Source organism: Melozone crissalis, unplaced genomic scaffold (genome assembly GCF_028551555.1).
Source record: "Melozone crissalis strain CALT ecotype California unplaced genomic scaffold, PUWL_Pcris_2 ptg000012l_1, whole genome shotgun sequence".
Lineage (NCBI taxonomy): Eukaryota > Metazoa > Chordata > Aves > Passeriformes > Passerellidae > Melozone > Melozone crissalis.
In genome coordinates, this window is record NW_026535790.1 from 13,586,267 (window position 1) to 13,611,727 (window position 25,461).

At 55.7% G+C, this 25,461-nt stretch overlaps 1 protein-coding gene across 1 annotated transcript in view; it reads right to left on the reverse strand.

The window, feature by feature from the left end:
• Window positions 1-1,376: 1,376 nt before the first annotated feature.
• The window catches only part of KCNJ12 (potassium inwardly rectifying channel subfamily J member 12), a 29,222-nt gene continuing 5,137 nt past the window's right edge, over window positions 1,377-25,461 (reverse strand). The window contains exon 2 of the mRNA XM_054270945.1: window positions 1,377-2,830. Within this exon, the coding sequence (XP_054126920.1) occupies window positions 1,383-2,672 (1,290 nt within the window). The 5' untranslated portion in view covers window positions 2,673-2,830 and the 3' untranslated portion in view covers window positions 1,377-1,382. The remainder of the gene's footprint in view (window positions 2,831-25,461) is intronic.

Sequence of the window (25,461 nt, forward strand, 5' to 3'; positions counted from 1 at the left end):
GGGTGATTTTGTCGACTGGCATCTGTAGTTTTGGGGAGAACACCTGCCTCTGAAGCAGCACTCTCTGGTGAGTTGGGAATTCATAAGGCCCAGCCTGGCATGGACACAGCTCCAGGACTAGAAGTGCAGCCCAACAAGATGACTTTCCCATTGATTTCCATGTTTGAAAATATTCTTCAAGGAAGAAAAATACCAAATTGGTCAGAAAAGTGGGGAAATACCCAAACTTGAGAGCTCTCCACTTTCATTTTTGTGCTTTTCACTGTTATGTCCCTGTTATGGTGAACCTTATGAATTCCCCATCAGAGATGTTGGGGGAGACCCAACACTTCAGCAGCTGAAGTTCCAGACCCCATTTCCACCCCAAAATCCAACATTTCTAGAAATTGGCTAATTACCATGTTTACAATGCTTTTTTCTCTCACAGCCCTGCTTATCCTTATTACCTCCTTTGTCAATAATTCCACTACTTTCTTTCACTGTCACAGACCTACAGTCACTTACATCTGCATATGAAGTCATGCCAGTAGTAAAAAAACACCCCAAAATCGGATGCAATCTTAACTTTTAGCTCTTGCATTTACCCAACAAGTCACCCCCTCAAAGGACCCCAGTGACTTCTTCATTCCCTTGTTCATTTTTAAAAAATACTGAATGACTTCTTTCAGATTTAATATTATTATTATTGTTATAATTATAATAATAATAATTATTATTATTATTTTGGTAAACAGTCTCCCAAACGGTGCAGTGAAAATATTAAAAACCCTCTCACCTCCCTCCCCCGTTTTTTCCCAAATTAAAAAGAAGTACATTAATGTTGCATGTTATTTCAAGTGTTGTTCTTGTGCAACTGAACCAGACCGCCTGCCGAAGGAGCAATTGTTTTGTTGTCGCTGCTCGGTTAAATAATAAAAGGAAAAGAAAAGAAAGAGAGAAAGAGAGAGAGGAAGATTTGTTTCCTGATATTTCCTCTTTTTGGATCTCGCAGTGCTCGGCTCCAGGAAAACGCTGGCGTTTTCCCCATGGGGAGAGCAAAGCCCCACGGGGCCGAGCGGGGCGAGCACCTGCCCACGCCCCACAGACCCTCCTCTCCTCATCCTTCCTTCTGTCCATCCATCCCTCTGTCCATCCATCCATCCCCCAGAGCCGTGGGCCCTGCCGCGGGCGCTGGGCGCGGGGGACGCGCCGTGGCCTGCCACCGTCCCCTCTGCAGACCGCTCAGTGGTTATTGCGATGAAACTGAAAACTATGAACGATACTAATTTCTCAAGCATTCCTATGGCACTTGCATTGTTCTGCATAATTTGAGCGGGTTGTAGGGGAAGAGATTAGAGGAGGAAAAAAAATACCCTTGGAAAAGTCAACGGAAGGACCAAGAGTCATATTTCTGACTCCCTCCTGTACGACCGCTGATCCAACGCTATTGTGGCTTGAAGCCTGTCAAACTCGTGCCTGTTGTCAGGGCTGAGGTCCTCCAGACCCCGACTGTCGTCGTCTTCCTCTTCCTCATCGCGGCTCATGAAGGCCAGCTCGTTCTCGTAGCAGAAGGAGTTGGTGCTGGGCAGCAGGAATTTGTTCTCCACCAAGTCCTTGGCGCTGCAGCGGGGCGTGGACGGGACCTCGTAGGTTTTGTGGAAGTGGGAATAGTCTACTTTGTACTGGTTTTTCTCCTCGAACAAGACGGGCTCGAAGCGGTGGCCCCACAGTATCTCACTGGCCAGGTAGGAGCTCCGAGCTTGCGTCGTCATGGCTGTGGCCTCCACCATGCCCTCCAGGATGACGACGATCTCAAAGTCATCTGTCTCCAAGTCCTGGCGGCTGATCCCGAACAAGGGGCTGTCCTCATTGATCTCGTGGAGAATGGTGATGGGAGACACCAAGAAAATACGGTCCAAACCTTTATCAAAGCCCACGTCAATGTCTATTTGGTCAAGCGGGATGTACTCCCCTTCCTCTGTGATCCTGGGCTTAATTAGCTGAGCTCGTACGTGGGCTTCTACTATGTGGCTTTTCCGTAGGTTCCCAACTCTCCACATCAGGCAGAGTTTTCCATCTCTCATCGCCACTACTGCATTATGGCTAAAAAGTAATGTCTGGGCCCGTTTTTTGGGCCTGGCCATTTTTGCCATTATTGCACCAATCATGAAAGAGTCGATTATGCAGCCCACGATGGACTGAACCACCACCATGAAGACAGCAAGCGGACACTCCTCGGTCACGCAGCGGAAGCCGTACCCAATCGTTGTTTGGGTCTCGATGGAGAACAGAAAAGCAGCCACAAAGCCATTGACCTGCAGAACGCAAGGCTTGAAAGTATCGTCTCCACCCGGGTTTTCTAGGTCTCCATGAATGAGTGCAATAAGCCAGAAAATCAGCCCAAACAATAACCAGGACACCAGAAATGCCAGGGAAAAGAGCAAGAGCATATACCTCCAGCGGATGTCAACGCACGTGGTGAACATGTCTGCAATGTACCTCTGTGGCTTGTCGTCCATGTTGGTGAATTCCACGTTGCACTGACCATTCTTCTTTACAAACCTGTTCCTGCATTTCCTCCTGGTGTGGATTTTCCCATTGCCAAAGCCGTTGATACCTGGCATGGTGGTCAACCTCAGCCCGTCTTCCTCGGAGGACACGATGCTGTAAGGGTTGACTCTGCCCGTTGTCATCCCTGAGCCAAGCCCACAGTGAAGGTGAAGGGTCTTGCGACTCCCAGTGTCCCCCTGACCCACCCCTGCCCACCCCCCAAATTCTGCTGCGGTGGAAGAGAAGTCCCAAACTTCCACGTCTTGGCTGCCACGTCACCACGTGGATCCTGTGAGAGGCTCTGCAATGAGAAAACAGAGACAGGGCCGTTACCACTCATGGCACAGGGACCCAAGGGGCTGCTTGGCCAATGGTTCTGATGAGTGACAACGTCCTGCACTGCTCTAATTCTCCCTTCCTTGGCTGGGCTGCTCTCAAAAACCACACCAAGGAAAGGAGAAGGTGTTAGAGTTTCTTCTTTCATGATATGAAGTGAGTGAACAAATCCTACTGCATTTGTGGGACACTCAACATCTCCAGCAGATTAAAAACCTGGAGAGTTTCTCCACTTCACTTTTCCCACGAGCTCTGCCACCAGAGAGGAAAGCAGAGAGGCCGAGCTGTTCTCCCTGGGACACAGATACCAATAAAGGTACTCCTGGAAGCAGCTCCATCAGTTCACATTGCCCATGCCAGATGGATCGGTGCCCAGCCCAGCGGCGACCTCAGAGCATCAGCTCTTCTGGGCTCGAGGGAAAGCACAGGGAGATGTGGATTTAACCTCTGTCCCCCTGCCCGGGGATGGGAGAGGATGCAGCCAACATGCATCTGGATGGAGAAGGTACTTGCTCAGGGCAGATGTCCTGAGGAGCAACTTTCCCAACGTGTCCATTGGGACATGGAGCCATCCACGGTCACAGATGGGTTGAGCTGGCCAAGTCTCATGAAGGAACAGCTGCCACTGGGGAATGGGGAGCTGTTTTGGTCCCTTCTGGAAGGCTCAGCTGCAGGGTCAAGGACCTACACTCAGCTTTGCTTGGGAGAGAGGTGACATGGACATGGGAGAGGTGGCCCAAGCCTGGTGGAGATGGGCACGTGGTGGGGGAGCCCACTCTGCCAGGCTGCTGGACCCCCCCAGCCCCTCGTGGGGCTGCATCAGGGAGTGCACAGGACTGTGGAGAAGCCATGTGGCATATCTCAAGCCCCTCAAAGAGATGGCACCACAGGAACTCTCCACACACCACCCCCTGGCACAGGTCACCCCATTATTTAGCGCCGTGGGACGTGCCACTGAGGATGGAATCACTTTTCTGGTAGTGAGACCTGCACAGAGCACCAGCATGGGGTGGGGAGCGGGTGCAGAGCCCCCTGTGAGAGCTGAGAGCCCCCTGTGAGAGCCCAGCTGTGCCTGAAGCACAGAGAAGCCGCTGGGCTGGACAGGCTGTGCCGGATCCGCCGGCCCGATCGATGCGCTCGATTCCTGCAATCAGCTCCAGTGCCCGGGGACACGCTGGGACAAACACACCCTTTCCATTACACAGTGTCCCAGTGCCAGGGAGCATTGCCAGGCACAGCCTGCCTGGGGCTGCATCATTGCAATGATACCCTGCACTGCCTTTTACTGAAATGCTCCCCAAACCCAGCCTGAGAATCAGGAAACCCTCCAGAAGCACTGCACCACAAGCAGGAGCACTAAAGCCTGCCCAAACCTCCCAGCTGCTGGACACAGACCCATGTGTGCCACCACCTCATACCAAACAACACATTTTGTCCTGCTGCAATACAAGTACAAAGATTTTTATCAACCAAAGTTGATTTTTGGAGAGCCACAGTAGTTTGTTGGCGTCTCAGAAGACCAAGGGATTGCTCACATACTGAATGAGAGCCTCTCCCTCCTTGGAGCCACAGGGGAGAGCAAAATAGGCACAAACAGTTAATATTAATAGTAAATATTTACAATCTTATAGTCCCTGGAATTTAAACAGGACCAAAGTGGCCTTGCAGAGCTGATCTGTCAGGCCAGCTGCCCAGCACCAACCTGGTCTCCCACCCCGAGTTTTCCTCCTGCCCATCCTGGCTGCATCCATTAATGTTTCTCCTCTTTTTTTTTTAAATGAGATCTGAGTATTTTGGGCCGGAAAAGGCTGCTCCTCTATCACCCCTCTGGCTCACCCCAGGACAATGCACCGAATGCTTTTGCCACAAGAGGAATTTAGAGTTGGGTTTTTTTTAATTAATTCTAGATGCATTTGAGAAGTGAACAAAATGCAATGAGCCCCCAGTGACCTGTGAGAGGATTAGCTGGGGTCTGGATTAACTGTGCTGGCAGGGGAGCTGTGCCCGGGTGACTGCAGAGGCAGCAGAGCTGCCCTCACCTGTGGTGGAGCTTCAAGGGACCCTCAGGCTCTTGTTCCCCCTGCCTGCACCCCTTTATTCATCCTCCCTTCCTTCCTTCCTCCCTTCCTCCCTTCCTCCCTTCCTCCCTTCCTCCCTTCCTCCCTTCCTCCCTTCCTTCCTTCCTTCCTTCCTTCCTTCCTTCCTTCCTTCCTTCCTTCCTTCCTTCCTTCCTTCCTTCCTTCCTTCCTTCCTTCCTTCCTTCCTTCCTTCTTTTTCCCTTTTTCCTTTTCCCTTCTTTCCTTTTTTCCTTTTCCCTTTTTTCCTTTTTTCTTTTTTTCCTTTTTCCTTTTCCCTTTTCCCCTTTTCCCTTTTTCCTTTTTTCCTTTTTTCCTTTTTTCCTTTTTTCCTTTTTTCCTTTTCCCTTTCCATGTCACACACAGTTTCAGGGACCCCACTGCTGCAGGGTGATACCAGGACAGACCCCAGGAGCCGACTCTGGTTTGGGTACAGGGACAATCTTGCGGCACAGCCCCTTTCCCACCCCACATTCCCGAGTCCTTCCCGGAGCTCCTGGTGGGACAGACCCCCCTGTCCCGGGCCGGCAGCGACAGCAGACAAATAAAGCAGCTAAATAAAGGCAGCAAAGTGGATGCGCCGGAGCAGGCGGCCGCCTGCGGCTCGTCCTTTATTTAGCACAGTTTTGTTTGGAAATACACTTTCTCGACTTCGCTGAAAGCTGGGTTTCTGGTTTGCTTTAAATTGGAAGGCTGGAACCCCACGCTGCCGCTGCGGGAGGCTCGGGCTGGGAGAGGGCTCATGCAAACACACGAAAGCCGTGGCTGGACGGGCTCTGACAGGGGAACAGCGGGGACAGCATCCCCGTGGTCACTCTGCACCTCCCCGGCTCCGGAGTGCATCCTCTGCACCAGCGTGGCATCCCCGCAGTCAGAACTGCCCAAGGGGCTACCAGAGGCGATCCTAGGGTACATCCCCCTTCCTTTCTGCTTCCCAGGAGTCCCACAAACCTGCCTAGCACAATTTTCCCGCAGAGGAACAACATCAAAACTTCCCTGACAGCCCCGTTAATCCCAGCCCAGCTCCAGCTCCGGCAAACCCCGCTGGGTGCGGGGCAGGAGCGGGACCGGGACCATCCCCTGGGGTCGGCGCCACGCGTCCCGGGCTGAGCAAACAGCGGTTACGTGTAGGAAACAAACCAGGCTGATAATTCGAGTTTCGGGAACTCGCGGCCCCGGCTCCCCGCGGCTCGGGAGGCAGGACAGCCCCAGCTAATGAGCTGACAAGAGAGGAACAACTCCTGCCACGAAGCTGCAGCAACCCGGCTCCCAACGCGGAGCGGATCCCCGCCGAGAGTCTCCGGCAATCTGCCAACTGCACGCTTAATTTTATTTATTTTACTTTTTGATGTTAAATGTTACAACAATATTCGGGACGGCCAGCGCGCTGGGAAAATGCGCTGGGTGCCGGGGAAGTCATTAGTTAGAGCCGGCTGGATGTGTCAATGCCGTTTATCATCACACCTTTCCTCTGGAGGGGACGCGTTCCGGCTGGCACCCGCCTCTCGCACCCTCCCAGCGTGGATTTTCCTTTCTCCTGGGAATGTGGCGCAGCTCAGGTGAGGCTCGGAGGAGTTTGGGGTGATGAGATTGCAGGAACCCCGTTGGAGGGGCAGGGAGGGGATGGCTGAGCGGGTCACACTGGGCGCTGCTGCCTGCCCCGAGCCGCGATAACGCTGCCCTGCTCCGGGAGATAACGCCGCTATCTCCCGCGGCGATGCCCTTCATGGCCCAGCAGCAGCAGCACAGCAATGTCAGCGGTGAGGAGGACAGCAATGCCACCCAGCTCTGTGTGAGGCCGAGAAAGCACAAATATCCCCTGCTCACCCCGTCCCCACAAAGCCACCCCTCACTGAGGGCACCCCCAAACCGAGGGGAGGCAGCTCAGGGGCTGCTCAGCCATGCCAGGGCAGCAGCAATGCCTGAATAACTCCCTCCTACAATGGCCTGTCTTTGAGCACTGCCAAAAAATGAGGGGTCAGCACAAGGCAGGCCAGGTCAGGACATATAAAGAATGAATGAGGATAAATGGCTCCCTGTTTCCCCTCCACTAATGGGGAGGACAGGGAAGAGGTTCCCACCACAGTGCATCCCTAATGAGAAAGAACTGCTCCATTTTGGCAAGGACGCAGGAGGAAAACAGCCACGGGCACATACCCCTGCCCAGAACACCCATGTACTCCCTATTTCCAACAAGCAGGTGAGAAATTGCTGTCTGCAAGTCTTGGTGGCATATACAGAAGGGAAACTGAGGCACGTGGGACAAGGAAGGCCCTTGGGACAAGGAAGACTCTCCCCAGGGTGCCTGGAGAGATACTGGCTCATCCCTGTCCCCCTGAGCCACGTGTGGATGCCACGGGTACAGGAGCAGGAAAAGGGCCACGTGCAGCCTTCGTCACCACCGGGGCCAGGCGGCCTCTGTGGGGTGATGGGCTGGTGCTTAAGCACCCTAAAACTCCTGCTGGATGTGCCCTGGATCAGAGAAATCCTGGAAAAGAGCCTTTCAGAGGCTGCACTGAGCGTTTATTTGGCCCCAAACTCCGTGATGTGGGGACTGAGAACCCCAGTCCAGCTATGCCTGCTCCAGCTCAGCACCCATCCCTGTTCCAGCACCCATCCCTGTTCCAGCACCCATCCCTGCTCCAGCTCAGCACCCATCCCTGCTCCAGCACCCATCCCTGTTCCAGCTCCCATCCCTGCTCCACCTCAGCACCCATCCCTGCTCCAGCACCCATCCCTGTTCCAGCTCAGCACCCATCCCTGTTCCAGCACCCATCCCTGCTCCACCTCAGCACCCATCCCTGTTCCAGCACCCATCCCTGCTCCACCTCAGCACCCATCCCTGTTCCAGCACCCATCCCTGCTCCACCTCAGCACCCATCCCTGTTCCAGCACCCATCCCTGCTCCACCTCAGCACCCATCCCTGCTCCAGCTCCCATCCCTGTTCCACCTCAGCACCCATCCCTGCTCCAGCACCCATCCCTGTTCCAGCTCCCATCCCTGCTCCAGCTCCCATCCCTGTTCCAGCTCAGCACCCATCCCTGCTCCAGCTCCCATCCCTGTTCCAGCACCCATCCCTGCACTGACAGGGCCCCAGGGCTCTACATCCACCCCTGCTGCTGTCCCCCTGCCTGGCTGCAGGACAGTGCCAGGGGGATCTGGGATCAATGCCACAACACCCACAGGCACCCCAACCCACAGCCAGCCCTGCTGTCCCCCCAGTCTTGAACTCCCATCTCGTTCTCCTGGAAATCTCAGGCTGTTTTTCCATCCCCTCACATCCACACACCCGGACAGGGGGCAAGGATGAGGGCAAGGGGGTCACAGGCCTTGGCAGGGGCTGCCAAAGGATGCCCCAAAACCCACCCAGCCTGCCCTGTCCACATGAGACCCACCCAAACCTCTGGGGTGCCCCCCTACCCATCCCCACACCCCCTACCCATCCCCACAGCCCCCAGGCTCAGAGGATGGTGTAAATATCCCAGGAATTCAGCCTGGGAAGGGGCAGAGCCCAGCTCCTCCCCAGGCAGGGGTCCCGGGGGGTCAGCCCTTACCTGGTGTGTGCCCGGGGGGACCCCAGCGCTCCCCGGCCATGGCTGCAGGGCACAGGGTGCCCCGGGCCCTGCTGCAGCCCGGGCAGGAGACAGAGAGTTTTAATTGAATTTCTAGATTATCCTGGGGGAGAAATTGTAATCTCCTTAAATCCAACCTCTGGTCGAGTCCCGTAACCTACTGTCCTGCGCCTGGGAAGGGATTTAGCGAGGGGGAGGGGAGGTTTCCCAGCCTGCTGATGCTCCAGACCCTGCACCCGGCAGGATCTGACCCACAGGACATCAGAGTTCTGCTCCCAGCAGCCCCAGGGCCCTGCAAATTAAAGTTCTGCAGCAGCAATGCCCTATGCCCGTGTCCTGCCATGGTGACAGTGTCCCAGGAGCCTCAGGAGCTGCTGGGGTTGGGACTCTGGTGATGGAGATGGCTGGGGCTGGGTCAGTGGGGTCTTTGGAGGGTGAAGAGGAGCCCCCCTGGGTGGGATTCATGGCAGGGGGATATCCAGGGCTTAGAACCGAAACACCACCCACCCCAGCCATGCCCAAGGTGCCAGAGGGTTGTACAACCAAGTCCTGTTCCCTGGCCAGGCTGTGGTGGTGGCCTCCCTCCCAAAAAAGCCATCCCTGGATCGTATGGGCCAGAGGATGTGCTTGGATGGGTTGGTGAGCTTGGGGTGTCTCCATCACATGGCCCTGGTCCCTCCTGCTAGCTCCCAAATCCAGACACGAGCTGGGCTCCAGCTCCAGCCCCAAAGCTCCAAGGAATGGAGGTTGAGAAATGGAGATGATGACAGGGCTGGAATTGGTCATTCATGCTCTGCCTGCCACAGCTGGGGCCTCTGCAGGGACATGGATTTCCATTAGGAATGGCAGGTTCCCATCCAGCACATGCCAAGAGGCTCAGGGGAGAGGCAACAGCCCTGCCCCAGCCCTGGCCTGACCAAGGGGGAGCATGCAGCTGCTAAAAACCACCGTGGGAAGAAAGGGAAAAGCCAGGCAGAAAGGGCAAATGTCTCCAAGTGGATTTTGTCACCAACCAGATGGAAACGAGCTGAAGGCGCAGTGCTGAGGGCTTCCTATCCTGAAGGTAACACCAGTGGATCCATCCCTGGGATATCACAGGCACGGATTATTTCAAGAGCCCTCTCACACCTCAGTGTCAGAGGCAGGAGATGACGGATCTGGATCCATTCATCCTCATCCAGCAGGACTAACCCTGTACCTCCTGCTTGCCTGGTTCCAGTGGAGGCCTCTTTCCCAAATCCCATTATTCCCAAGTGTGAGAGTCTGTCTGAAATATCCTCCATTTGCCTCAAGATTGTCACGGAGAGAGACCACCAAAAAATTAAAAACTGAAACAGGTTTCAGTTTTTCTCACCTAACACAACCCCTCCATTCCAGAGAAATCACGGGTACCCAGGAAATGTTTATGCTGAAGGCACAAACACAGGTTGGGAGCCATGGAGCTGCCAGCCAGAGCCAGAGGCTGTGGGGACAGCAATGGCATCTCCCATGGTGACATTCCAGCTGGGAATATGCTCGGGAAGGAGCAGGATGACATTCCAGCTGGGAATATGCTCGGAAAGGAGCGGGATGACCACGAGAAGCAGCTCAGGACACACACATCCCTTCCAGTCAGGAGAGGTGGGATATCACAGAATCACAGAATTTCTAGGTTGGAAGAGACCTTTAAGATCATCGAGTTCAGCCCATGTTCTAACACCTCAACTAGATCATGGCACCAAGTGCCACATCCAGTCTTTGTTTAAACACATCGAGGGATGGTGACTCCACCATCTCCCTGGGTAGATGATTCCAGTGTTTGACCACTCTTTCTGCGAAAAAAACTTCCTCCTTAATATAAGCAAGGCTGAGCCATCAACTGCTCATCAGCACCCTCCACCCTTTTTCGGACCTTAAACCCACTACGGTTCCTGCTCCATCAAAACATTAACTGCTCAACTTGGCCAGAAATCCAGCCTGTGTCCCAGCATCCCAGGCACTTTTCCTGCCTCCACGGCAGTGCCAGGGTAAAGCTGTCATTTCTGAAGTGCTGCGTTTCCAGCGTGGGTTAAGGTGTCAGCAGAGCCCTAAAGGTGACTGGCAACCCCAGGAGGAAGGAAAGGGGAGGAAGGACACGCCAGGCTCGGGGAGAGCCGCCCTCCCGGCCCTACTTACCCCGCGGTGGCAGCGAGAGCCGCGATGCTGAGCCGAGGCAGCGGCGGGGGCTTTGCCGATGGATGGATGTCCTGCCTGATTGCTGCCCAGCTCGGGTTACAGCCTCGCTTCTTCCCTACATGTACAGGACACGGCACCTCGGCCGCGGCCCCGGGGAGCCACGGCCAGCCAGGGGGATGTGCACCTTCAGTGGCATTTCCAAGGGGCAGGGAGGGGAATCGCTGTGTGACAGTGGTGGGCAGCCCACGATGCCTTAGCGGTGCCAGGGGCGGTGGAAGAGAAGCAGCTTGGAGGGGACTTCAGAGGTTTTTTGGGAGGTGAAGGACCAGCCAGAAGGATGAGACACGTTCCAAGCTGGTGGAGCAGACAGCGGTGTCAGGCAGGCGGTGTTCCAAGGCGAGACCACTTTGTTCTTGCTGTTTAATGATGGCCGTGACACAAACCCCATCGTCTCAGGAGAGGATGAAAAATCACCCTCCTTTTCTGCTGGGGATGTCCAGCTCCCCTGGCATCTTCAAGACAAAAAAGGCCCTTGCACTGTTTTTGCAGCTATTAGCTTTCCTCCAGCTCATGGCTCTGCCCGCAGCAGTTCATGAGTTTCAGTGCCTTCAAAATCCTGTAAGGGCTCCCTTTAAAGCTCTCATTCCTCAATGGGAGGAAATCATCTTCCCAGGGGGTAACAGGTTTCTGTCCCAATCTTTCTGCCTTTTCAACACCCCTTTGCTGTCACCGGAGAGCTGGATGACCCCAAACTTCAGTCATGACCCCAAACCCAAGCAGCTGAAGGGCAGCAGAGGCAGGGCAGGGTATTTTGGGGACCGTCTTTATCTGCTGAATGAAGATTTAGCACAGGCGTTGCGTAACGCTGGGGGGGTCACTGCTCCCGGCCCCTCTCGCCGTCAGAGATCAGAGACTCAATTAATCCTCCCTCATTCCCTGCCCACGGGGACCAGCCATGGGTGCCCTCTCAGCCTGGCCCTGGCAGCAAGAAGTCAAATCTCTGCCCGACGTCAGCATGCGCGGATGTTGGTAGCCCAGAGCCTGGGGGTGATGTGCTGTGCTGTGGGACACTCCACTGCCACGTCCCAGGGCACCCATTGCCACCACCCAGGGCTCACATTGTTCCTCCCAGGCCACACACCTTGCTTGGAAAGCCCTGCTCAAATTGAGGGGGCCATGAAGGAGCCAGACAGACAGCCCTAAAATGATTCATTATTTCTGGGCCCCAACATCAGGTTCTGTTGTTAAGGGGCTCAGCAGACACAGAGCCTGTGGCAGAGATGTGGGCATTTAAGGCATTTAAAAGGTCATTCCTAAACCAAGGTTTGGTGCACATCTGCCTGTGTTCCCCCTCTGCTCCTTTGCACAGAGCAGGTCACTGGTGGGTGGCTTGCTCAGGCACACACTGCAGATCACAACAGCAATGAAGGGATCCCTATTTTTTTTTGGCCAGCCCTAAAATAACAACCCCCACGTGTGTCCTTGTGCAACCCTACAATGAACAAGGCGAGTGCACAGCCCGGCGTTGGCGAGCCCGGGCCCTGCTGTGTGCACACATGGGCTGACAAGGAGAGGGGCACCAGCAGGCAAACCCAAAATGCTGAAACAGGAAGATTTGGGGAGGTAACAGTGGTGTCACGCTGCTGCCACCCACAACAGCCTGCAGAACCTCTGGGGTCCTGGTCCTGCCCACCAGCATCCCCTGAGCAGTACAAACAGACATCACACAGCATCCTGGCATGGCTGGGTGGCCGTGATGGCAATGGGAGGGCACAGAGCAAAAGGACCCCGTGGCTGGGGCAGGGGCCAAGTCTGGTGGCACTGGGGAGGATGACAGGTCTGGTGGCATTGGGACAGGGTGACATGGCCCTGTGAAGAGCCTCATGGAGAGTTACACAACGCTGCCCTGGGCTGTGTGTGCCTTGCGCGCTGCTATCGACACGGCCCCGGCCGCCCTCCGACATCCCCGCGGGCACAGAGCCCTGCAAGTGGCACAGATGGGAGTGCACGTGAGCAGGGGACCTGCTGAGCCCCCCCTCAAAGCCCAGGGCTCCTGCAGTGGGCAACAGCCACGCACCAGCATCCCACTGTCCCCTGGCTGGGCTGTGCCGTTCAGGGGGCAGGAGGGCGTGGGGAGCAGGGGGAACAGGGCAGGCACCCACCCCAGCATCCTGCTGGGAAAACACAGTGGGTAAGGCACTGCATGACCCCCAGCCAGGGACTTCCAGGACATCAAAGACCAGCAAGAAGGATGCAACAAATTCAAACCTGGGGAATGTGACACCAGATCAGGGCAAGGACCTTGGTTCTTTGGTCTTGCCACTTAAGGAGGTCTGCAACCCAAAACCACCCTCAAGCCTATTTCAGGAGATGAAGAAAAATCCCCCTCTTTTTCTGTTGGAGGGGAAAAACCTTCTGTGCTCCCATAGGCAGCAAGGAGCCCTCCCCTCTGCACAGCAGCAGGAGAAGCAGGGATGCTCTTGTCCATAGAGGTGGGGAAACTGAGGCACAGTGGCTGGAGAGGCCTGAGTGTGGGGACTGGCAGCAGCCCTTGTCATCACCTTCCCCCCTGGCTGGCCTGGCCCCAGGCCGAGATATTTATAAAGCCGATAAGGGAGCAGAAAGAATTTTCCAGACGCTGAAGTTACGTAACCTCTCCTCGCCCTCTGCGGACATCGCCTTCACTTGTAGGCTTGGTTTGGGCGGGAGCCCTCGTGGTGGGGCTGGTGGGGGCCCCACTGCATGGTCACCCCAAAGGGTCTCACCCTCCTCTCCCTCACCACAGAGAGTCCCCAGGGCCAGGCACCAGCCTGAGCCACCGTGTCACCCTGTGGAGCCCCATCCCTGAGGGACCCTGATGGTTTTGGGGCCAGTCTCCCCATCCTGCGTGGGGACCCCAGATTTTTGTCTGGGTTCTGGGTGGCTGAGCCCCCCAGGGTGTGCACACCCCTGCAGCCTCTATCCCAGCACATGCTGGGTGTCACGACAGATGACAACCTGAGCAAGCTAGCATTGCCATGGTGACAACTGATGGCTGCTGCTGGGAGGACTCGTGTGGAGGTACTGCAACAGCACCTGCCCCCCAAAGTGCTGACTGCAGGCACCCCTTGCCCTCCACCAGCCCCATTTCCACCCCTTTTTACCCCACTAAACCTCACAGGCAACTCCCAAACCCTTCTCCATCACCTCACAGCTGCCTCCAACTCCACCAGCTGTGCCTCAGTTTCCCCAGCCCTGCGCTTGCTACCCCAGGGGAGGACAGACAAATATCCCTTCCCTGGGATATTTTCCTCTCGCCCAACTTCGGCCAAGGCTGCGGAGTTGGAGGGATGCTGAGCGAAGGCTCCGTCGCTGTGGCAACCCGCGGCGGCCGTCTCCAGGCGACCGCCTAGGGATGCTGCAGAGATGCTCTGGAGGCAGAGCGAGAGGGACCAGGGCGGTGGGGGATGTATCCATAGGGATGCCACCCCCCTACTCCCCTTCCCCACCCAAACCACAGCCTGGGTCTTTGTCACAGGGTGTTGAAGCACCCTGAAAACAGGCACTGCTTTGACTCAGGCAGCTGGCTGAGCACTGACGTGCTCATGGCAGCACAGGCTGGCTGGTGGGAGCACCAGCAGGATGCTCCCGGGTGGGAGCAGGGCCACTCTGCTTCCAGGGACACCTGCAGAGCTGTGGAAACCATTGCTGGAAATAAGCCCGTTAGCTTCTTAACCCTCATTAAGCAGCTTAGGGGGGACACGCGCCCTCCTACGCAAACCCGGAGGCGGAGGAGGCCCTTGCCAGGGCGAAGGGGTGACGGCATCTCGGGGGGTGCTATGGGGGTGGCACGGGGGGCACGGGCCCATCCCTCCCCTCGGTGAGCTGCGCTCCTGCTCCCAGCCCCGCTGCTGGGCAGGGATGGTGAGGATGGTGAGGATGGGGACGACAGCGCTGAGCAGCGGGCAGGGACGGTGAGGATGGTGAGGATGGGTGTCACACCCGTGTGACGAGTGTGGGAGGTCTCAGCCGCAGCCCCGCCGGCGGTGACAGGGGCGGCCCGGCCAGCGCCCGGCACCGCGGCTGCGGGACGGAGCGGGACGCTTCTAATCACTCCACTTGGAAACCGTCCCGTTTTTACATTTGTTAAATTAAAGGATGTCAGCGTCTGATGCCAAGCCCAGGCTCCCTCGGAAATTTAAACTAATGACAGCGAGGAAAATGAGCTGGAACCAGAGCACAGGCGCTCCCACGTTATCCAGCCGCACCAGCCATCTCTGTGCCGGGGTTTACATGGCAGCTCGCAGAGCGCAAATCACCACAAAGATCTCAACTTTCTGCCCCAAAATCCAACCTTGCCCACTCTGCTCGGCCAGAAGGTGCAGTGGTGGCCCCTGAGCAAGCCAGGCTGTTGTGCTGGGGGCCCCAGAGACCCCCATCCTGCTGCAGCCTCTCAAAGGGCAAACATCTCCCTCCTTGCAGGGCACCGCTGCCCGGGGCGGTGCGGTTTACGGCAGGGCAGCTCAGCCAGTGCGATGTGCGGATCTCTCCAGCTCTGACGGTTCCTACAGCGGCTCCATCCTGCCTGGCCCTGTGCCAGCAGGCAGCGGGGTCCTGGCAGAGCGCGGGGGCCCCTCGCTGCCCCGCTTCCCCACGGAAATACCTGGGCTCAGGCGAGGGCTTCGCTCCCGGCGCTCTCCAGGCTCCGCTGCTGGGGTGGTTTTGTGCTGCAGCTGAGTAAAACCACAGAGTGGTGGTTGTATGGGTTGGTTTTTTTTTTTTTGGTTTTTTTTTTTTTCCTTTTATAATTTTCTCGGCGAGATAAAATTAAACAAACAAGCCCTTCTGGGAGCAGCGCGAGGAAGGGAGCCTGCTTCCCTACAGATGTGCGTGTCCTCAGCTATTACAAGCACCGAATTAAGCTTCCCCTGTGGCTGGGACATTTGCACAATCCCACTCGTTCGCCTCCTGCGGTTTCGCTGGTAGGAGACTGGCTCACTCTGCAGCCTCCCTCCCCATGAGGTCATTACCCAAACACCTATTTTTCACAAAAACATTGAGAATGTTGGGTTTTTTTCCTGACCTCACCATCTTGCCATCAAATTAGAGTGGTTTGGAGTGCGAAGCTGGGAGAGCTCAGCGAAGCAGAACATGCTGAGGAGAAATAGAATGGAATAGAATGGAATGGAATGGGATGGAATATAAATAGAGTAGAATAGAATAGAATAGAATAGAATAGAATAGAATAGAATAGAATAGAATAGAATAGAATAGAATAGAAATGCAGCCAGACATTCCCCAGGGCATGGGGCTGCAGAGGAGGGGGAATGCTGTTGGTCAGGAGGAGAATGGGGTCTCCCAGCTGCACTCCCAGCCCCATCTGCATCTCCCAAACCCAAAAAGGAGCAATGATGGCATAAGGCTTGCAAACACACCTAAACTTCCCAGCTTCATCTGCCTCAGGAGCCAGCCCAGAAGCGTTGCCATAGCTTTGAGGACCACCGGTGGGTTTTGCAGCACAATCTGGACCAGGGATCTATGCAAATCCCCAAGGCAGGAGAAGCCTTTATGGAGGCATATGACAACCGAAAAAGAATAGCGCTCAGTGCTCTACTCCCACATGCCACCCCCCAACTTCACCATCATTTAAATCAGTCTTAAGTTGGAAGAATTCAAATCAACACTGTCGTCACAGAGCCAAGCAGAGAGGTGACACAACTTGGATGCTGCCAGGGAAATTGCCCCCCTGAGACTCCAAACTCATCAGCCCATCACTTTTTTTTTGAAACCCCATCGAGGAAAACAAATGAACTGGCAACTTGCTGCCCCCAGCCCTCTGTTGCCTCTTGCCTGGGCTGCTGGAGAGGTTTCCAACCAGCCTTCCCCTGGGATCAACAGGAGGGGGACCGGTGGGAGAAAAAAATATCCAAGACATGCTGTTGAGGCTAGAGAGCTGCAGTTGGAAAAGAAATCAAAGCTTCTAAAGAGAGAGATGCCAAGGAGATATGTTGTTCCCAAGAGAAACAGGACATTCCTCTCCCAGGGGGGGAAAATGAGGAGGAAGGCTCGTGCCACCTCTTTCAGCTCCCTGGCATAGGTGCTCAGCAGTCTGGGCACAGCTTGTCCCTGCTGTGCCACACTGCAGACACAGATGGCATCACAGATACTGATTTTTTTTTTCATGTGTTTTGTTGGGGTTTTTTACCCCAAAAGCACGTTTTCGTTTGAGGGAAAGGTTGCTGACAGACCCAAGGCGAATGTGGAGCCACTCTTTGGGTTCCCGGAGACCTCCCTGCCTTTCTGCACCACACAAAATCATTAGGGTTGGAAAAGGTGTCTAAGATCACCCAGTTAACCTAGCACTGCCATGGCCACCACTAATCCACGTCCCCAAGTGTCTCATCTGCACCTTTAACCATGAGCCCAGACCTGCTGCTGTCTCAGGGCACCAGCAGAATCCTCAGGGCTCTTATGGGAGTCACAAAGTGAAGAAGCCGTGGGGAAAAATTCATATTTTGCTATTGCCAGGAACACCAAAATCAGATCCTGGCTTAGTCCATAGGAGGAAGGATCATCAGGTTATATTTTCCTTTCAAAACGTGTTTGAGTTACACAAGCAACGGGATCAGGCTGGAAGCAAGCGGGTGAGATCATCTCAGTGCAGTCCTGGTTGATCCCCTGAAACCACCCAGTCTGGCTGGTACAGCACAATTCCTGCAGCAAACTGCTCCTGCAGGAAGTTTTATACCTGTGCCCTTGGGCTAAGCCTTGACAGCATCTTTCACTGGGAACAAGGTGCCTGCCTCCTCAGGCAGCACCTGGGGACCTCGGAGGGAGAGGAGGGTGGGAGCAGAGCTGGCCTGGCTATAAATAATCCCATGGAAAGGAAACGGGAGAAAAAGCAGCAAAAAGCAGCAACCAATAAATGCAGGGAGATGTGTTCAGCTACAGGCACTCAGTGTGAACAGCTCCTTGTGCTCCATGGGATCCCGTGGAATCAGGCACGAGAGAAAATGGGATCCATTGCAGCTCAACAAAGCAGGATCCATCACCTTTCCATGAGAAACACATGGAAACCAACCCAGAGCCCGGTGTGCAGGATGCAGCACATGGCTCGTGGCAAGACCTCATCCACTCTGCTCCATTAGGAAAGATGAAGTTGAGAAAGGGGAGAGTTAAATAAAGGAGAGTTAAATTACAGAGAGTTAAATCAAGATGCTTGTTGGACCGTGTTAACACAGAGCTGGCCTGGCTCCTGGTGCCACCAGCACTGAACACCCAGCAATCCCATCCCCAGCAAGCTGGGAAATAGCCTGTGTTTAAGGCAATCATTATTTGCAATCTGTGATCCCAGAGAAAAGGGCAGAAAAAGCAACTTCTCATTTTCACCAATAAAAGAGAAATTGCAGAAGCTCAGCAAGCACAGTGGCCAGCAGGTCACAACCAGCAGTGCTGGAGTGATTCATCCTAAACGAGGCAGATTCAGTCAAACTAGCCTAGAATAAGGCAGGGAAAGAGCCCAGGGTTTTCCCTGCTGGTACCTGCCAGTTATTCACCCAAGGGAGCAACAGGGCCAGGGAAGAGGAGACAGAGGAACATCATCCCCAGCACTGCTGTCCCCTCCACCTCCAGGACAATCAATGAAAAGCTTCAATCCCAGCTCCCACACATTCATACTGCACAAAGGCCCATTAAAGTGGGATTTTTTTCCCCTCTTTTCCCAGCTTGTCTTCCCAGAGCACATCAGTTCCCAAAGGTGCTGGAGTACCAAGGGCCCAGGCACTGTTCCACAGCATCCACCAGGCTGGTTCTCCCCACAAAACCACCCGAGCAGCTTCAGTTTGGCTTGTGTGTAACTTATTATTAAAGCTGAGCAAATAATTCAGGGCAAGAGCTCCAGGAGCAACGTTTTGCCTTTTCATTTTCCGCTCTGGAGCTGTCTGCAGCTTTCCCAGAGCTCGGGGATGATTTAAAGACCTGTCTCCGGACGGGAGCGTCTCGCTGCGACGCCGGCTCCGAGTGTTTGATGGCCCGGGTTTCACGTGCGTGTTTGAGGACACACTGGACACATAAGGATGGATGAGCCTTTCCTGGTACCCTAATTAGATGAGCAGCATTTGCAAGTGGGTTCTGGGGATTTTTTTTATATTTTTTTTCTGTGTTGGAGACCTGCAAACACTTCAGCGCAGAGTTAACGACAGCCTGTTCGTTAGGCAGGGCTCGGCTGTGCTTTGTGGTGCCTCATTTTTCCAGTCAGTGGTGCCATCCTGGACATGAGATTTCCTTGGAGCATCCCATTCCCAGCTCCTCTTTACACCCCAAACCACTAAGGATGTGGGAAAGGAGGATTGTACCATGGGCAGAGGCAGGCTGTGATGACTCTGACCTTCCATCACTGCAGCCATCCCAGGAATTTGCCTCCTCATTAGTGGAAAGGTTATGGAGAGGGGATCAGCTCTGTGCAAACTCCCCGTGGTGCTCATGTGACACAGGCTGGCAAAGACAGCTCGCCCCTATGCTCAGGCAAGTGCCAGCCGAAAGAAAAGCAGGGAAGAAAAGCAGAGCCACATTCCCAGGCTGCAGAACCCAAATCAGAGGTCCCCGTACTTGGAGTAGAGCCTGTTCCCCCCACACCGTCTGCCTGTCCCTGGGAAGCCCATCTGTCCTCAAGGCCACATGAAATGCTGACTCCAAGTGCCTCCACCCTTTTCCTGGAGGAAAGGGCTGCTGTCAGCTGCTGATCCCAGACTCTCATCAGAGAAGATGAAGGGGCTGAGAAAGGAACACCCCTCCTGAAGCTGCAGTGGGAGAGATGACATCAAGGACAACCCTGTCTCCTCAGTCGCTGTCACTAAGTTTGTTGCTTTGACGATGGAGCAAACCGATGCCATTGACCTCCCACTGTAAAACCCCTGAGAGCAGCTCATGTGCTGGGCAGAAGGAGCCATTTAATGCCCCCCCAGCACCTGAACATTTTGGGGCCATCCCAGGTGACCAGGCCTGGGGCTCCATTAGCCCAGCCTGAACAGCTTTCTCCTCCCATTGCGTAATTGCCCTTTGTTGAGCAGACCCAGCCTCTGGCAATACATTTTCTCCAGCCTTGCTGCTTTCCTGTAACATTTCCCTTATTCCTTTCACTCTCTCTGGACAGTTGTTGAAACACGCGGAGAGGGAGAGGAGAGAAAAACCCAATGCTTGTCCTGCACATAAAGCAAAACCCTGGATGCAAAAAGGGGGTAAAAAAGCAGGGAATGGTGTCAGATGCCTCTTCCCAATCCATCCCCTCCCAGTTTGCCTGTGGGGATTTGACAAAAGTGCTTTTTGGCTGACAAAATGATTACAGGGTGCCGAGGCAGTAAGGTGCACATGGGCTTCTTCCCTGCATTTCAAACAGGGCGAGGACATGGCTGCACTTCTGGAGGGGTCACGGTGATGGGGGTGAGGAAGGGGGAATTTGGGAAGGGGAGGAAGGAGGGGAGGAGGGATATCTTCTGCTTGGGAAAAAAGCAAGGATGGAGCAGGTGGGAATGTGTGTGATGAAGCCAAAGGCAGGTGAGGCTGAAGACCCATGATGAGGTTGGGTTTGGGAGGATGCTGGTGGCGGTGGGGAAGGGAGAAGCTGCGAAGTGGGGAAGGGAGAAGCTGCAGCCGCTGGTCCCTGAGCAGGGACAGACCCTGTGGCCTTGTTCCGAGGTGGGGCAGCGGCAGCGGTGGCAGAGGGAGCGGGGCTCAGCTCCGGATGGGAGCTCGGGTGCGCGGGGCAGAGCGCGGTGCCCGCGGCGCACTCGGACCCGCCGCGCCTGCCGGCGGTGGGTGCTGGGCAGCGGGGAGGAGGAGAGGAGGATTTCAGCTCCCAACTCAATCTGTTGGAGAACTTGGCCTGCTCCCCGTCAGGCTGAAAATAGCACACATGTAAGGACGCGCACGCCGTGCTGGCTGGGTCCTCGCCGAGCGCTTCCTTCCTGCCGCGCTCCACGCAGCGCCCGGACCCCGCAGCCCCCGAGCCCCCCATGGGGCACAGAGCCAGGCAAAGATGCTCCTCAGAGCATCCTCATGCCACACATCACGGGCAGTGCACAGATCCTTTCACCTTCAGCCGCTTTTCACGTATCCGTCCGGCGGCGGCTTCCCCGCCGTTCTCATCTGGAGCGGCTCACGGCGGGAGCGGAGCTTTATTAGAAACTGGCATCTGGCTTTATCTGAAACTGGCTCCTGCCCTCCCCGCAGCCCCCGCTCAGCCTTGGCATCGGGATGGGGCAGAGAGCACGCACCGGTGCCCAGCAGGCAGGCAGGGAACTTCCACAAGTCCCCGGTTTTATTCCTGGTTTTATCTGCGAGCTCATTATGGGCGATGGGAGAATAAAGCCCCGGTGCTCGCTGCGGGAGCCTGAGCTGCCCGGCCGGGGTCGAGCCCCAGCCCTCGCAGGGACGGGGAAGCAGCAGAGCGTGCTGCAAGCTGGAGGATGGAGATAACCCTGGCGGCAGCCTGAGCTGGTTCCTGCAGCGGAGAGGGAAGAAAAGAGGCTGAGCTCCCCACGGACAGCAGGCACGGGAATAATGGGAGAGCTTTGTCGGGACGTTGCTGCAGCTCTGAGCACAGCTTGTGCAAAGTGCTGCTCCCCTCCCGTCCCTGCTGGGAATACCTCTAAAGAGATGTTCCTCTAAAGGGCAAATGCCCCGGGATGGAGGAAATGCAGGAAGCAGCCTTGTGGGGCACCGACTGAGGGATCTGGGAAGCGCAAAAAGCAAAGAACACCGGGGCTGGGGAGGGATGTACAGGGACACACACGGATGTACAGGGACACACACGGATGTACAGAGACACACACGGATGTACAGAGACACACATGGATGTACAGGGACACACACGGATGTACAGAGACACACGGATTTACAGGGGCACACACGGATGTACAGGGACACACACGGATGTACAGAGACACACGGATGTACAGGTGACCCACACGGAGCTTGGTGCTTGCAAGAGGGAGTTGTCAGAAACACACAGGTGGTTCTGTGCTCGGGGTGAGCTGTGCACAGCCTGTGGGGTGATGCCCTGTGCATCAGCAGCCCTACAGATCCCAGCCTGTCCCATGTCCCAGGGATGGCTCCACAGAGCACCCAGCAGGACAGGCACTGCCTTGTGAGAACACCTTTCTTCCCCCAAATCTCCACTCTGCTAGGGCTCTGCTTTGTGCCAACAGAGGCCTCATGGTGCAGCACTTGGCTGGGGACAGCAGCAGGACACCAGGGAATATCAGTTGGCTGAGCAGGGACCAAGATCTCACTCACAGCACTCCAGATCTGCACCTGGGCATGGCCAAAACCTCTCTGCTTCCCAAAACCCTCTGAGGAGCAGTGTGTGGTATCAGCTCTCCTGAAACAAAGCCATTGTGGTTGAGGCAGGATCCTTATTAATCCTTTCCTCTCTTTAATTTCCATTTTTTCTCAGTTTCCTTCCCCATTGCCCAGGCAGGGCTTGGGTAGGGCCCTGCTGCTGCCAGGCTGTGTGCCTGTGGCACGGTGCCACTGGTGCCTTTGCTCTGTGGCACAGGGAGGTGATGGGGGCTGCATTTGGGGTGCATGGTGGGATCAGAGGCAGGCAAAGGGAAGGGAGACAGGGACAGAGCAGAGAGCCCCAGACAGAGGGGAAGGGGAAGGTGGGGAGCACCAAAATCAGCCAAAATCAACCCGTCAGCAGCAGGCAATGGGCTGGGAGGGTACACAGGTGGGTCCCAGCCCCATCCTCCATCCAGCTGGGGGTGGAGACAGGAAACTGCCACTTATTGAACCAGCTTTGGTGAAACATCCCAACTTCCCTCCAGACACCATTCCCAGCGATGAACCACAGGGAAAAGAGTGGGACAGGGCATCCTCAGCACCCACAAAATGCAGAGATCGCCTTTCCCACCTCTGCCAGCAGCACCTTCCTCAGCCACCCACCACCAACACATCTCCTTTCACCCTTGGATCATCACCTTCCTCCCCCAGGACCCTGAAAAGCACAATTTCCCTATTACAGCCCACACCCAGCACCAGCCCTGCAACACCAATGGCCATTGATGCCACCAGCGTGTCCCCAGCTCCCAGGGGACCCTGGGCAGGGGTCAGCACACAGAGCCTGGTGGCTCCAGGCCCTCCCATGGTGCCCACCCTTACATAAACACCCAGGCCCAGGACTGTTTGTGTTTGTGCTGCCTTCAGCGCTGTGCTCCTCAACCCTATTTGCATAACAAATAATTAATAATAATTAATGACTGGGAGGACGGTGTGGGTTGCCAGATTGTGCTCATTAGTGAACAAACACCATTGCACCAGGGAAGGCAGGCATCACAGGGCCCCGTGTCCTCACCAAGTGTGGGATGGGGACATGACGGGGATAACATCCTGTGTGACTCTTGACCCTTCTGGGGAGGGGGAAGAGGAGGAGGAAGAAGAGGATGAGGAGGAAGCAGTGCTGTGGGTGGTGGTGGGATGGGTCATTGGTGCTGCCAGGTGGGTGTCTTGGCACAGCCCAGCTCTGTGCCCACACATGTGGCACCCCATGGCACCCCAATGCACCCCACGGCATCCCACAGATTCCTACAGCATCCCACAGCATCCTACAGCACCCCACAGCATCCCAATACACCCCACAGCATCCCACAGCGTTCCACAGCATCCTACAGCACCCCACAGCATCCCACAGCATCTCACAGCTTCCTACAGCACCCTACAACATCCCACAGCATCCCAGAGCACCCCAGCACACCCCACAGCATCCCACAGCATCCTACAGCCTCTCACAGCACCCCCAGGCTCGCTCTGTGCCCTCATTAGAGCCCGGGACAGCACTCCCTAATTGTCTGCCGATGGCGCCGCTCCACATCATTAACGAGCCGAGCAGCACCGGCTCATTAAGGCGAAGCCTTTGCTCCGGCAGCCCCGCAGCCAAACCGGGCTGGGGACACTCTGACCACAAGGTCCTGGCAGGTGGCACCCCCTCCCCGGGCCAGGGGGGCTGAAAGCACCAAAAAATCCCCCCTGTGCTGGAATGTGGGGATGTGAGTGATGGGATGGGGTGTTTGACCACTTGGAGCAGCCTCTGCCTGGAGATCACACACCTGCAGCTCCTGGGGCTGGGAATGTGGAGCATGAAAGGGGAAAAGGAGAGGGAAAAGGAAAAGCAGGGGAAAAAAAACCCCAAAACACACAACAACAACAAAAAATCCAAACAAAAAACAGAAGGGGAAAAGAGAAGGGGGTGACAGAAAAAAGAAAGGAAAGGAATGAAGATAACAAAGAGGAAAGAGAAAGGAAAGGAAAGGAAAGGAAAGGAAAGGAAAGGAAAGGAAAGGAAAGGAAAGGAAAGGAAAGGAAAGGAAAAGGGGGAAATCAGGTTCTCTTGTCTTAGATCTGCTCAAGCACTGAGTGCTGGTCACACATGGGAGCAGTGGGATGCTGGAGTGAGCAATGGCCAGAGCTTGTGGATCTGTGTGGCCAGAGGCAGACTGGGAGCAGGTGCCTTCCTCCCTGGGAGAGCAAGGGATGAAGCAGAGCTCAGCCCTCTCTCACTCCCTCCCACGAAACTCTGCAGGTCCAGCTCAACGTCCCCAATCCCTGCAGAGTCCCAGACAAGCCCTGGACGCCAGCAGAGCTCTGGGGCCTCTCATTGCAGCCCCAAAGCAGCCCCTGCTCTACCCCAGCAGAGCAGTGATGCCTCTCTCTGTAATTCCTTTGCTCTGCTGAATTGCTTCCCCTTCAGCACCGCACACAATCCATTGCACTGTAATTACACGGGGATTTTAATATCTGGTGTATTTATAAGATGCACTTAATTCATCAGCCCCTTCAGGCACACTGTCAGCGCAGCCCTCGGCACGGTGGGAAGGATGACTCGCTGTCAGATGCAGATTAGCTGGCCCATGGGTGTGACGAGCTGTGGAGGGTGTTCTGAGCCCAGCGGAGAGCCCAGCCTGGCTGGGGGGCAGGATCCCACCGTGCCAGGTGCCCCAGCCCTCCAGGGGCTGTGCCAGGGCTCCCCTGAGCTGCAGGGACAAAGCAGCACAACCCAGAGACTTCTCTTTAACATTTGAATCATCCAACAGGTTGGAATTTGGCAGAAATGAAGGGCCTCTGTCGGGGTGAGTTTCATCCCTACAGCTCAAGCTCTGGGGGCTCCCCAAGTGAGGTGAGCGACCCACATTCAGACCCCAAGAAGAAAGTAGCCACTACTGAAGCCTTATTTTTCCTGGCATTTGTTTTGGTGGCTCCTTTCCAGCCACATCCTAAAAGGGAACCAAAGGCCTTTGAGCCTCTTTCAGGGAGCACAATGCAATGATTTTCCCAGCCCGGGCAGGAGGGATGAGCTCACTGGTGTCCTTGGTTCCCCCTGGCCTCGGGGTGTGGGGTCCCTGTGCCCAGCACAGCGTGTGCCCTCAAGGAGGATGAGGAGGTGCTGGGGCTCCATCCCACCCAGCCCTGGCAGAAATGCCAGCTGAGCCTGGGAACGAGGGGCAAAGGGGGATAGAGAAGGGTGGTCTCACTGCCTCGGTCCCTGGGCCCACCCAGGCTGTCACTGAGGGATGACACCACGTATTTCACACTGGGATCACACTGGGATTTCCCACAGTGACATCCATGCTGCCTGGTGGCACCCACAGGTGGTGGCATTGCTGTGAGGCACCACAGAGGCACAGCCCAGCTGCTGGTGGCACTGGATGGCCCTGCACGAGCAGGAAGGGACAGGGACCCACCAGGTCCCCACAGCACGGGGTGAGCAGTGGGACACAAACCCTCCTCATGCTTCCAGAGAGCTGTGCTGGAGCAGAGCTGG